General features: G+C 47.5%; 1 protein-coding gene and 1 non-coding gene across 2 annotated transcripts; one reads left to right on the plus strand and one right to left on the minus strand.

Moving 5' to 3' along the window:
* Window positions 1-1,915: 1,915 nt before the first annotated feature.
* On the minus strand, window positions 1,916-2,043 carry LOC126007714 (small nucleolar RNA SNORA65). The gene has a single exon (XR_007495207.1). It is a non-coding gene; the product is annotated as a small nucleolar RNA SNORA65 (small nucleolar RNA).
* A 2,360-nt stretch (window positions 2,044-4,403) lies between these two features.
* LOC126007154 (tripartite motif-containing protein 75-like) lies at window positions 4,404-5,861 on the plus strand. Its single transcript, XM_049772633.1, has 2 exons — window positions 4,404-4,670; window positions 4,788-5,861. Exons 1-2 carry the CDS (start codon window positions 4,404-4,406, stop codon window positions 5,859-5,861), a joined length of 1,341 nt encoding a protein of 446 aa, XP_049628590.1.
* The last annotated feature ends 7,134 nt before the right edge of the window (window positions 5,862-12,995 follow it).

Below are 12,995 nucleotides of genomic sequence, written 5' to 3' on the forward strand. Positions count from 1 at the left end.
ATCCCTCAGAAAGTACATAATCTCAATAAGGGGGCTAACTGTATTTAACCCTTAATCTTCTTGATCTTATTTAAGCCTTTCCACAAATCTAACAGCTAGGTCCTCCAATCTGTTTTGAAGACAAGAAAAACGAGGTCTGGAAGATGAAGTAAAATCTTTCAAATTATATGTGGGGGGATAGGAATTCTAATTTTCTACAGTGTATCTCAGAGTTCATTCATGGTCTGAGCCATTCTAACGAGAAACTAGTTTAGACGGGTGCATCAGTGGATAAGTCCAAACTTTTCCGCTTTATTATGGGGAAGAGCTTGGTCTTTACCCATTGGGGTTCCCCTGAGTTCTATTCTGAGTTCTTTGCTCAGAGGACACCTATGGCAGTGCTTGGGGGAACCATATGTGGTTAGAATTTGAATAGCAATGGGGTCAGCTGCATAAAAGACAAGTAACCCCTGTACTGTTTCTTTGGACCCTAATGATTTCCTTTTCATAAATAAAGTACAGATGACACCTGTGAGGTTTCTCTAGTTTAGTTCTAGACAAATATAAAGTGAATATGTCAATAAAGCCAATCAAAGAGCTTTAATTGGAGTCCACACCCAGCAGTGCTTAAGGGTTACTCCTGGCTCTGCACTCAGAAAATGCTCTTGGCAGGCTTGGGGGACCATATGGGATGCTGGGAATTGAATCTGTGTCAGTTCCAGGTTGGCTCTGTGCAAGGCAAACACCCTACCTCTGTGCTAGCGCTCCAGCCCCTCCAAGAGCATTTTGTTTCTTAGTGAATGGTTACACTATATTGTCATCCAAAATGTGCAATAAATGCTATCTAAAATTTTTTATTCCAGGGTGCTGAGCAATAATACGATGGATAGGGTATTTGCCTGGCATGCAGCCAACCTGGGTTCTATCCCTGGCATCCCATAATGTCTACAGAGCTGGCCAGGAGTGATTCCTGAGCAGAGAGCCAGGAGTAACCCCTGAGCACCACTAGGTATTGACCCTAAACAACCCCTCCCAAAACCAAAACCAAAAACACTTCCATTTCTTTTTTTTTTTCACTTGCAATAAAAAATTTATTAATCATTTAAAAAATTCACATTAGGGGCCGGGCGGTGGCGCTAAAGGTAAGGTGCCTGCCTTGCCTGCGCTAGCCTTGGATGAACCGCGGTTCGATCCCCCGGTGTCCCATATGGTCCCCCAAGCCAGGAGCAACTTCTGAGCACATAGCCAGGAGTAACCCCTGAGCTTTACCGGGTGTGGCCCAAAAACCAAAAAAAAAAAAAAATTCACATTAAACTTTTAAAATATTAAAGTACTGTGATTTACATAGTTATTCAGTTGAGCTTCAGGTGTACAATATTCAACATCAAACCCACCATTGATGTCTATTTCCTTCCAACAAAATTCTCAGGTTTCCCTCCACCTCCCAGGATGCCACCTTTTGGGCGGGGGTGGCAGACCCGTTGATGCTCAGGGGTTACTCCTGGCTATGTGTTCAGAAATCACTCCTGGCTTGGGGGACCATATTGGATGCCGGGGATTGAACCCAGGTCTGTCCTGGGTCAGCTGCATGCAAGGCAAGCGGACTACCACTGTGCTATCACTCCGGCCCCTCTAGGATGCTTCTATGGCTGGCACATTTCCCCTCTCTTTTTTCCCTCACAGGCAGTTTTAAGGTGAATTGTTGTAAGTTTGGATCTCATGTTTTCAGTGTTATTGCACTGGCAGTTTAGATATCTACATATACCATGCCTCTACAGCACCAGTATGCCCAAGGCCCCTGTCCTTTTGTCAACCTCTTTTTACATGTCCCTCAATTTTCCTAAGATGCTACTATATGATACATACTCATACATATGTATATATACCCTCTGTCCTATTTCTCCAGTCACAAAACTTTAATCTTTTTTTTTTTTTTGTATGTTCCCATGCTCTCGGCACAGAGTCATTCACACGCAGGATAACCCTGTTTCCTAAGCTGGGGTTACTCTCAGCTCACCACTGGATTGCACCAGCCTACAGAGGAGGAAAAGGCACAGTGGCGGGTGGCTGACACTTCCATTTCTTAATTAGAAATTTTTAAATGCTGGAAGGCTATTAAAAAAAGAGGTGAAAACAAATTATTAGTCAATGAAATCTCTAGACTAGTTGGATGTGGAGTTGTCCCAAACCTTCAATTTGTGAAAACATTATTCAGTGTCTTTGAATTTCAATCAACCAAGTACAACAAAATGAGGCAACCTGGAAGAAAGCAAACATTTCTAAGCAGTATGGAAGCTTGCAATATTAAGAAAATGATGTTGTGGGGCCGGCGAGGTGGCGCTAGAGGTAAGGTGTCTGCCTTACAAGCGCTAGCCAAGGAAAGGACCACGGTTCGATCCCCCGGCATCCCATATGGTTCCCCCAAGCCAGGGGCAATTTCTGAGCGCGTAGCCAGGAGTAACCCCTGAGCATCTAACGGGTGTGGCCCAAACAAACAAACAAACAAACAAACAAAAAAAGAAAATGATGTTGCAAATTTATATTAAAATACAAAAATTTATATAAAAATATGAGGGGTTGGAGTGATAGGACAGAAGTAGCTCATTTGCCTTGCATGCTGTAGACCCAAGGATCAAACCAGGTTCAAGCCCTGGCATCCCATATGCTACCCGGAGCCTGCCAGGAGCAATTTCTGTGCCTAGAGCCAGGAGTGATTCTTGAACACTGCCAAGTATGGTTCTAAACACCAACCAATCCAAAACTAAACAAAACAAGTATGAGATCATTTCATCCACATGAACAAGCATGAAGATATAAAATTGGTAAAAAGAAAAGCAAATATAAAATAAAGAAAGAAATCTATAGATGTTAAACACAGAACCAGGAAGAACCAGAATGGTATCAGCCCAATAACATGGAAACTAAAACTCCAAATGTTTACTGTATTCATCTATTATTTTGTTTGTTTTGGGACCCCACCCAGTGGTGCTCAGGTGTCACTCCTGGCCCTGCACTTAGGAGTCATTCCTGTAAGTCTCAGAGGACCATATGGGATGCCAAGAGTTTAATGCATGTCAGGAAGGCTCCTTACCTCTGTGTAACCTCTCCAGTCCTGACATACTTGATCTTAATAGTTTTCCTCATGCATTTCACACAAGAAATGTTATTAGACTTTTATTTTCCTAAAGTATCATTCAGATAGTTATTTGGTTGTTTTTTAGCCTAGAAAATGCCAAGTAGTGGGGCCTGAGTGATGGCACAGCGGTAGGGCATTTGTCTTGCATGCAACTGACCCAGGATGGACCTGAATTGGATTCTTGGCATCCCATATGGTTCCCAGTACCTGCCAGGAGTGATTCCTGAGTGCAGAGCCAGGAGTAACCCCTGAGCGCGGCCGATTAGTGTGGCCCCAAAACAAACAAACAAAATAGAAAATGCCAAGTGGTATAGTAGATTTCCACGGAAACCTACAATACATTCCACAGAACCCTACACATCATTTTAATTTGAAACTTATGGAATACATATAGGGGAGAGATCACTTTAATAGCTAACAGTCAAGAGTGCAGACTTGACTGAAAAAAACAAACAAACAAAAAAAAAAAACCAGGAGGGATTCCCCTTTCCTGGGGAAGTTTAGAAGATTAGGGAGGGAGAGGCGGGGCCAAGGAAATCCCTATCCTATGCAAATGATAGGATCAGGGTGTGCCTCCAGGAGCCAATCAATTCCCTGGAAAGAATGCATGCTGGAATCTGACCAATGGGAGAGGAAAGGACCCACCCTAAGGTTTAGAAAACCTTCTGAGTTCCATCCTCAGTCCACTGCTTCTCAGGAGCTGGTGGCTTGGCCTGAGCCCTGAGCCCTGAGCCCTGAGCCCTGAGCGCTGAGCGGACAGGAGGAGGGGTGCATAATCCCCCCTGCCTTGGACCCAGCTCTGAACTCACACCTGACAGTGGGGAGCAACCACAGGATCCAGGTGAGCTGCAAGCTGCCTCAGGGGTGGGGAGGACCTAAAGACACAAAAGGGGTGTTGGGGAAAGCAGCAAATCAGGGCATCTTTGTACCTGGCTCTATGACAGAGTACATGATAATGGGCAACTATTATAAGTAAGAGTTTATTTTATTTATTATTTTTTGCCCCGCCCCTAAGTAAGAGTTTAGATATTGATCCTCTGCTTAGGGTCAGTCATCTTCTTGGGAACCTCGTGGATTTATCAGTTTTCCACAATCTGTATTTTTATTTCTATCCCAACATTGCCTTAGGTTTCCAACTCTCCTCGGAGTAGCGCCATTTACCCACCAGAGGACGACAGGCCCTGCAGAAGGCTGGGAAGAACCCAGAGCAGCAGAGGTCAGAGCTGCAACAACCTGCTCCTGCTGCATAGTCCCGGGCTTGCCTTTGCCAGTGGTAGCGGGTGTGACCATGGCCCTGGCGGCCTCCCTGGCTGAGCTGCGCGCAGAGGCCTGCTGCCCCGTGTGCCACGATTTCCTGCAGGAGCCTGTGACCCTGGAATGTGGCCACAACTGCTGTGGCTCGTGCCTGCAGCAGCGCTGGGAGCATCTGCACGACGTCCTGCCCTGCCCCGTGTGCCTGCACCCCTGCACAGATGGGCACCCCCAGAAGAACACGCAGCTGGGGGACATGATTGACCTGGTCCAGCAGATTCTGTGCATGAGGGAGAAGAACAGTGTTAAGAACCAGGAAGAGGAAGAAAAAGAAGAGAAAGAGGAAAAGGAAGTAGAAGAGGAAGAAGAGGACAGAGGCCCTTGTGAGAGACACCAGCAGGCCCTGAGCTTGTTCTGCGAGGACGACCTGGAGCTGCTGTGTGGCCGGTGCGCTGTCTCCCCTGACCACCAGGCCCACGACCTGACACCCATCGCAGAAGCCGCTGCTCACCACAGGGCGAAGCTCAAGAGTCTCCTATGGCTGCTGGGAGAGCGGCTGGAGGAGGCAGGGAGGGCCTTGGAAAGGAACGACGCCGAGTTCACCGAGCTGAAAGGCCAGTTGAAACTGCAGAAGCAAAATGTGACCCAAGAAGGCAGCCATTTGATGCAATTCTTGAAAAAACAGGACACTTCCATGGGAAGGAAGCTGGTGCACCAAAGGGCCAGTATTTACAGACACGTGCTGAAAACCAAACAGCAGCTGTCCAGGGAGGCCTGCACCTGGAAGGAGCTGCTCATGGAGCTGCAGAAGGCTTGTTTGCAGGCCGACGCCCAGCTCCTCCAGGACGCCGGAGCCCTGCACCAGGCCTGGAGCCAGTGCCAGAGTCTGGGATTCCCTGAAGCCCCTTCCTGGGAGCACAAAGAGGAGAGTCCCTCTCTGCCCCCCAGCTACATCGGCTTGGACAACATGAGGGCCAAGTTCCAGGTGCACCTGACGCTGGACCCTGAGACTGCTCACCCGGATCTCTGCATTGCCCGCCAGACGACCGCCAGCTACTGCCAGGAGGGCGCCCAGCCCAGCCCTGGAGTGCGCCCCCGCGCCTTCACCTCCCGCGTGGCGGTCCTGGGGGCCCCGGGTTTCGGGGGCGGCCGGCACTTCTGGCAGGTGGAGATCCGCGGCTTGGGGGTCTGGTGTCTGGGCGTGTGCACCGAGGCCTTCTCCAGGGACACTCGGGCCGCGCAGACCCCGCGCAATGGCTGCTGGCAGGTGCCCGTGACCGTGTCCCTGAGCCTGTCCCGCCTCCCACGGGGCAAAGCAGCTGTCGCCTGCTTCGGGGTCTTCCTGGACTACGAGTTGGGGGAGATTTCCTTCTACAACATGAGCAAGAAGACCCACTTGCACACACTCACTGGCACATTCACTGAGAGACTTGTGCCTTATTTTTCGGTCAGAGATTTTTCCTTCTCTTCGTCCTTGAGTGTCCTGTGGGAATAATGTTGAAGCGCTTGGGAACTTGTGGTTGGGTCTTATGATGTAGGGTATGTAATAATAAAGAGACTTAATTCCACTTTGATGTCTGGTTGTAAGTGATTTTTTTCCCTCTGCACTCCACCCTCTCCTCTTCACCCCACTTCTGGGTACGTTGTAAGTCAAGTATCTACTCTTGTCCTAAGCAGTGCTGGGAAGGTCATGTCCTCAGGGCTACTCACCACACTCAGGGCTCACCTCCCTTGTGGGGACAGGAAGATTCAGCTGGCTAGATTTTTATTATCTTAGTGCCAGAATGGAAGCTTATTGCTTTATCTTCAACTCTTTTCTATATACTGTATAAAAATAAATTTTAAAAAATAGGGGCGGGGCTGAAGCGTTAGCACAGCGGTAAGGTATTTGTTTGCCTTGCATGTGGCCAACACAGGAGTGACCCCAGTTCAAATCTCTACATCCCATATTGTTCCCTAAGCCTGCCAGGAGCAACCTCTGAGTGCAAAGCCAGGAGTAACTCCTCAGCACCGCTGGGTGAGACCAAAAAAAAAAAAAAAAAAAAGAAAACCCCCAAATAGGAAGTATAATAGCACTCACACCCCTCCCTTGCACCTTCTATCATTCAATATCTTCCCTTCAGGACATCTGCATATTCTCACTGCCCTTAAGAAAATATGGGGTGACAGGTGTCAGTGGGATTCAGGAGGAGTTTCACTGCCCAGTCGCAATGCTGATTCATAATATTCCATAAATGCTGTGTGCAGGAGTTAGGGGTTATATGTTTGTGGAGCAGAGGGGACGGAATTTTGACATTCCTTGTGGTGCTCAGATTTTATTTCTAACTATAGATCATGGTTCACTGTCATGGGTGCTCCAGGGATCCTCCCCAGTGCTATGGATTGTCCTACAGTTACAAGATTGTAGGTATTTCAGGGATTTTCAGGTTTTATTTTTTTTAAGTTGTTTTGAGTGTTTGAATAACTAGCAAGCCTACAAAGACCATATCAAGGAAAGATGCAAACACTTCCAATTATGTATTTTTTTTTTTTTTGAAGCACACACCCAACTATGTTCAGGACTTACTCCTGGCTCTGCACTCAGAAGTTACTTATGGCAGTGTTCAGGGAACTGTATAGGATGCCAGGGATTGAATCTGGGTTGGCCACATGTCAGGCAAACAGCCTTTCTGTTTATTCTCTTTCCTAGCTCTAACATTTTTCTGTTGTTTGTGGTTTCTGTGACATTATTTATCAGAATTTTCTGAAAGTAACTTCCCTCATACAGATCCACTGACCAATCCATCCCCACTCTTGTCATTCATGTGAAAGAAGTCATGAACTTTTTACATGTAACAGAAACAACATGTATGGGGCTAGAGTAATAGCACAGAAGGTAGGGTGTTTTCCTGGCACATGACCGACTTTAGTTCCATTTCCTGCATCCCACAGATGTTCCCCTGAGACTTCCAGGAATGATCTCTGAGCTTAGAAATAGGAGTAAACCCTTAGCACCACTGGGTGTTGCCCCAAAATAAAACAAGACAAAAAATAATTCACCGTTTCTCTTTGCATGAGCACATTGAGCATACTCTACAGAATAAATGCAGTGGTATTTTGTTTGGAAACATAAGAACAGAATAATAGGGGCCGGGCGGTGGCGCTAAAGGTAAGGTGCCTGCCTTGCCTGCGCTAGCCTTGGACGGACTGTGGTTCGATCCCCCGGTGTCCCATATGGTCCCCCAAGCCAGGAGCAACTTCTGAGCTCATAGCCAGGAGTAACCCCTGAGTGTTACCGGGTGTGGCCCAAAAACCAAAAAAAAAAAAAAAAAAGAACAGAATAATAGGGGCCGGGCGGTGGCGCTAGAGGTAAGGTGCCTGCCTTGCCTGCGCTAGCCTTGGATGGACTGCGGTTCGATCCCCGGTGTCCCATATGGTCCCCCAAACCAGGAGCAACTTCTGAGCGCATAGCCAGGAGTAACCCCTGAGCGTTACCAGGTGTGGCCCAAAAAAAAAAAAAAAAAAAAAAGAACAGAATAATAGTAAAATAAGGTATACAATACACTGTGATTTATTTATTTTTTAAATATTAACTTATTTATTTATTTTTTCTTTTTTCTTTTTTCTTTTTTATTTAAATGACAGACATTTATTAGAATATGTAATGGCAAATCTTACACAGTAATATTTAAGGTACACAACGAAAAATCTTACACAGTGATATTTAAGGTACACAGTGACAATAAATTAGGGCCTTTCCACCAGCAGTGTTGTCCTCCCTTCATCCCTGTTCCCACGCATATATTCCTTATCTCCCTCCTTTATCCCCCAGAATGCTAGTGCATCTAAAAGCATATATGTTAACACTAATGTAAACCTTTTTTTTTTTTTTTGCAGTTCCACATATTTTTCTAGTGGTTTCTTAAAGGTTTGGAGTCAAAGGAGCACTGTAAAAACAATGTTATTGTGGCAATTATTGTTTGCATGGGCCCACCAAAGTATGGGGGTCATGGAAAGGAAAAAATTTGGCCTAAGTACAAGGAGACCCTACTCCTGAAGTTTCCTGACATAAGACCATTTCTAAGCTCCAGGCAATCTAGTTTGTCCAATCCCGGTCATTGTCTGTAGTACCCATACAGTTATATTTTTCACAGTCTCTGTTGTTGCTCACATTTCTGTATTGAAGGTCCTGGAATCTGTATATCCTACATTGAAGTCAGGATGGTGTGGAGCGGCGTCTAATTTCAACTCGCAATTAACGGGCAATGCAGAAAGCCCTGTCCAGTACTCAGGTTGTTGTTGTTGTTTAAATCTTCTCAGTGTTAAGACTCTTTTGAGTAAATCGATGTCAGAGCAGCAGTAGGGTCTTCCGTGGTAGAGAATTGTCATAAACAACGTTGGATGTTTCATAGACGGCTTTCCTGGTTCAGGGGTGACTGGAAAATACCCAAACCTCTGAGACCTGTGCCAGGTCATCATGTCATGTTCAGGGTTTGTAAGGTTCCATTGCACCACAAAATTTGTGTGTTCCTATCTCTATTAGATAAAAACTTATTTGTATTTATAGTATTTTCGATTTTAATGTGCCCATGCAAACAAGGAATAATGCCACCTGGGGCAGCAAGAACAGGTCCAACAATCCCCGTGACCTGGTTCAAATATAAGAATTAAACTGAGGGACTCTATCACCAAAATTCCTTATTGAACAGTTCGCAGCGAGATTGGTGCCTATGGGGATGCTAGAACAAGTCCAACAATCCAATTGACTTGGTTCTTATATAAACGTTAAATGGAGGGACACTTCTACAAACTTCCTTACTTAACAAATAACAAAGGGAAGGAAAGATAGAGAGGGACTCTTTCATCAAAATACCTTATTGAACAGTTCACAAAGAGGAGAAAAAATAAAAAGTGGGGAAAATAAATAATCTAACTTAAGACAGTGGACTCAATTGTCACCATTCATGGGAACTAATCAGAAACCTAGTGTGGTAGCAACCACAGTTACACAATGAAAGAAGGAAGAGGCCAAGAGGCCGCTGAGAGTAAACAAATAGGAAAAGAGTACTGGCCTCTTCCCAGCCTGAGAGTCCATCCTCTCATTTTTATTTTGAAAATATATGGTACCCCCACCCAAACTGGTCTCTTCCTAAACTGAGAGTCAGTCCTCTCATTTTTATTTTAAATATATATGGTACGCATGAGAGCACTAGCCCCCACGCAGTTTTTTAAATGGAGACCAATGAGAAGAAAAAAAATACCAGTGAATGTCACGACGTAATGTCCCGACAAACACCAGTGTTGTATTGGCCCACCATCCACCTGATGTGTCCCCCCCTTAGTGTTGGGAGAGAAAGGGGGAAAGCCTGAGGACCATGATACAGTCCACCCATCCTGCATGGAGTGTTCCCTAAACCCATACCTGGGAAGAGCTGGCCTCCAGGATCAAGGCACTGGAAGTCAGCTATCTGCCTGGCCCCTCCCTTTGCTCCTCCTCCCTAGTGTAGAAGGGGGGAAATCCTGGAGATCCCTAATGGAATCCACCTGAAATCCACAGCAGGCCACCCGAGGTGGCACTCAGGCCAGGCCTAGAGTCCAAGGGGAAATAGGGGAACGGCTGGAGGCCTGCCAAGCCTCCCAGCACCCCCCCAAGCTAGGGAGAATGCCATCCAGCATGGGGTGTCCCCTAATCCCATACCTGGGAAGAGCTGGCCTCCAGGATCAAGGCACTGGAAGCCAGCTATCTGCCTAGCCCCTCCCTTTGCCCCTTCTTCCTAGTGTAGGTGGGGGAGCCTACACTGTGATTTATAAGGATGTTCTTCATATATGTGTCTATATATTTCTTAGGAAACAGGTGGATTTTGTTATAAGATTAGCCACAGTCTGGGTTTTGCAGTGTCTCTAATCTGTTGAATTTTCCATCTCACCCTGGATTAGGGTTCCCTATTGACCAGAGGACAAAATGCAGCTTCCACTCTACCCAGGCAGAAAGGTGGGAAGGGCCCAGAGCAGCGAGGTTAGAACTGCAGTTCCTGGGCCCGGGGAGATAGCACAGTGGTGTTTGCCTTGCAAGCAGCCGATCCAGGACCAAAGGTGGTTGGTTCGAATCCCGGTGTCCCATATGGTCCCCTGTGCCTGCCAGGAGCTATTTCTGAGCAGACAGCCAGGAGTAACCCCTGAGCACCGCCAGGTGTGGCCCAAAAACAAAACAAAACAAAACAAAACAAAAAAAAAGAACTGCAGTTCCTCTACCTCTGCACAGTCCCAGGCATGACCCTTTCCCTGCCCCTACCCTGGCACCAGATGTGGCCATGGCCCAGCCTGCCTCATGGCTGAGCTGCATGAAGAGCCTCTCTTCTTGCAGGAGGCCATGACCCTGGAATGTGGCCACAACTGCTGTGGCTCATGCCTGTAGCAGCATTTGGAGCACCTTAAGGATGTCCTGCCCTGCCCCGTGTGCCTGCACCCCTGCTAGCACGGCACCCCCAGAAATACTCACAGCTGGGATACATGATTGACCTGGTCTAGTCTCTTTCCAGAAAATGGTTGAAGGTTGCAGAGGAAGTGGAAGAGGAGAAGGATCAGGAAAAGGAAGAATAAGAGGATGGTAGAGGCCGCTGTGAGAGGCACCAGCATGTCCTGAGCCTGTTCTGTGAGGATGACTTGGAGTTGCTGTGTGGCCTGTGCGGTTCCCCCCTGACCACAAGGCCCACAAGCTGACTCCTGTTGCAGAAGCTGCTGCTCATCAGAGGGCAAAGCTTAAGGGCAGACTGAGGCGGCTGGGGAAGCAGCTCCAGAAGGTAGAAATGATCTTCGAAATACAGGTGTGGGAGGCACAAGGATGGAGAGACACGGTGGAGAGTCAGAGGCAGTAGCTGTGCTGCAATTTCCAAGAACTCAAGCATGTCCTGGGATCAGAGCAGGACGCCTTGGCTTTGATCCAACTGGATCTAATGAGGGCTGTTTTCCACAAAGGGATCTGAAGCATGAAAGAGCTGTCTGGGCTGGGTTCCCTCCTCAAGACCAGCCTGAGCACCCTCACCCAGCTCTCTCTGAAGGCTGCCCGATCCCTTCTATCCCTTCTAAAGAGGGCCAGGAATGCGCAGCTGCAGTGGGCCCAGAGCTCCCTCAAACCTTCTACTACCAGCATACCGAATCCATCCACAATTTCCTCCCACGTGCCTTTGGTCTGCAGAACATAATCAGCCAATTTCAGGGAGATGTGACGCTGGAGCCGGATCCTGAGATGGTCCACCCAGGTCTGTTTGTCTCCTTGGACCAGAGAATGGTTCTCTACTACAAGGAGAACCAGCCTGGAGCCTTGATTCCCCCCAACACACAGAGCTAATGTAGCTGTCCTGGGTGCTGAGAGATTTGATGGTGATGATGCTTCTAGAAAGTCGAGAGCAATAGCTTGGGTCACGGGTGGCGAACTGTTGCAAGTCAGCCCCTGAAGAGGTTAACTGATGGAGGGATGGAGGATGAGGCATTTCTCTTCCAGCTCGGAGCACGTGTCTGCCACCCTGTCTAGCGGATGGTTCTGAGGTGAAACAGTGGGTAAACAGCTCACAGACAGTCAGGCTCGTGGAAATATTAGCTTTATTCGGTGGACAAGACTGAAGTCCAAAGACTCAGCTTCAGTTCCAGCCAAAAAGCCTTGGCCTTCCACAGACCCTTGTTTTTATCCCCCAGAGTCAGGTACCACCCAATGGTGGGATCAGATACCAACCACTGGTGGAAGCAGAATCAGGTACTACCCTAGGGTGGGGGCAGAATGCCAGGTCACACCCTAGGGTAGGGCACAATCACCAATCAGTTTAGGGTGAGTAACATAGTAATCCCCCAAAATATTTACATACACAACAGCGAACAAGTTCGACACAAAGAGCCAACATTTTAAACAGTGAGAGAGTCAGAAAGCTACACCACATAGTGACCTGCCAAATCAGACAAACACTCACACAAAAAGCATATAATTTAATAATAATCTATTCAACACATATTGCATTTTGCCATTTTGAGTGAGGGTCAAAATCCTGCAGTGATGCGTCCTTCAAACTAAGAACTCACGGCCAGATGCGACCCAACATGTGACACACGGGTCCCCCGCTGCTGGCCCGTGCAGTTGTTTCCAGGGATGGTAGACCAGATGACGCAGCCTGGAGGCGGGACTAGAGCTCGGAGATCTCTCCTCAGTGGTCCCTCCTCAGAAGCAGCAGAACAAAATCCAAACTTGGTAAAGAGCCACAGTATACAAAATAATGATAAGAGGCAAAGAGCCGCATTCATTTTGGCCGGAAGCCTCATGCTGCTCGAGAGCAGCGTGTTCGCCACCCCAGGCTTGGGTGGATGGTCCTTAGGCGTATGCCAGGCTTCAGTTCTGCAGTAATCTTCCTGTCACCTGGTGCCCAGCCATTAGTAAGACTCTCTTCTTCTTGTCCATTGGCTTTATTCAGTGGACAAGACTGAAGTCCAAAGACTCAACTTCAGTTCCAGCCAAAAAGCCCCGGCCTTCCACAGACCCTTGTTTTTATCCCCCAGAGTCAGGTACCACCCAATGGTGGGATCAGATACCAACCTATGGTGGAAGCAGAATCAGGTACTACCCTAGGGTGGGGGCAGAATGCCAGGTCACATGCTAGGGTAGGGC

Source organism: Suncus etruscus, chromosome 4 (assembly GCF_024139225.1).
Source record: "Suncus etruscus isolate mSunEtr1 chromosome 4, mSunEtr1.pri.cur, whole genome shotgun sequence".
Classification (NCBI taxonomy): domain Eukaryota; kingdom Metazoa; phylum Chordata; class Mammalia; order Eulipotyphla; family Soricidae; genus Suncus; species Suncus etruscus.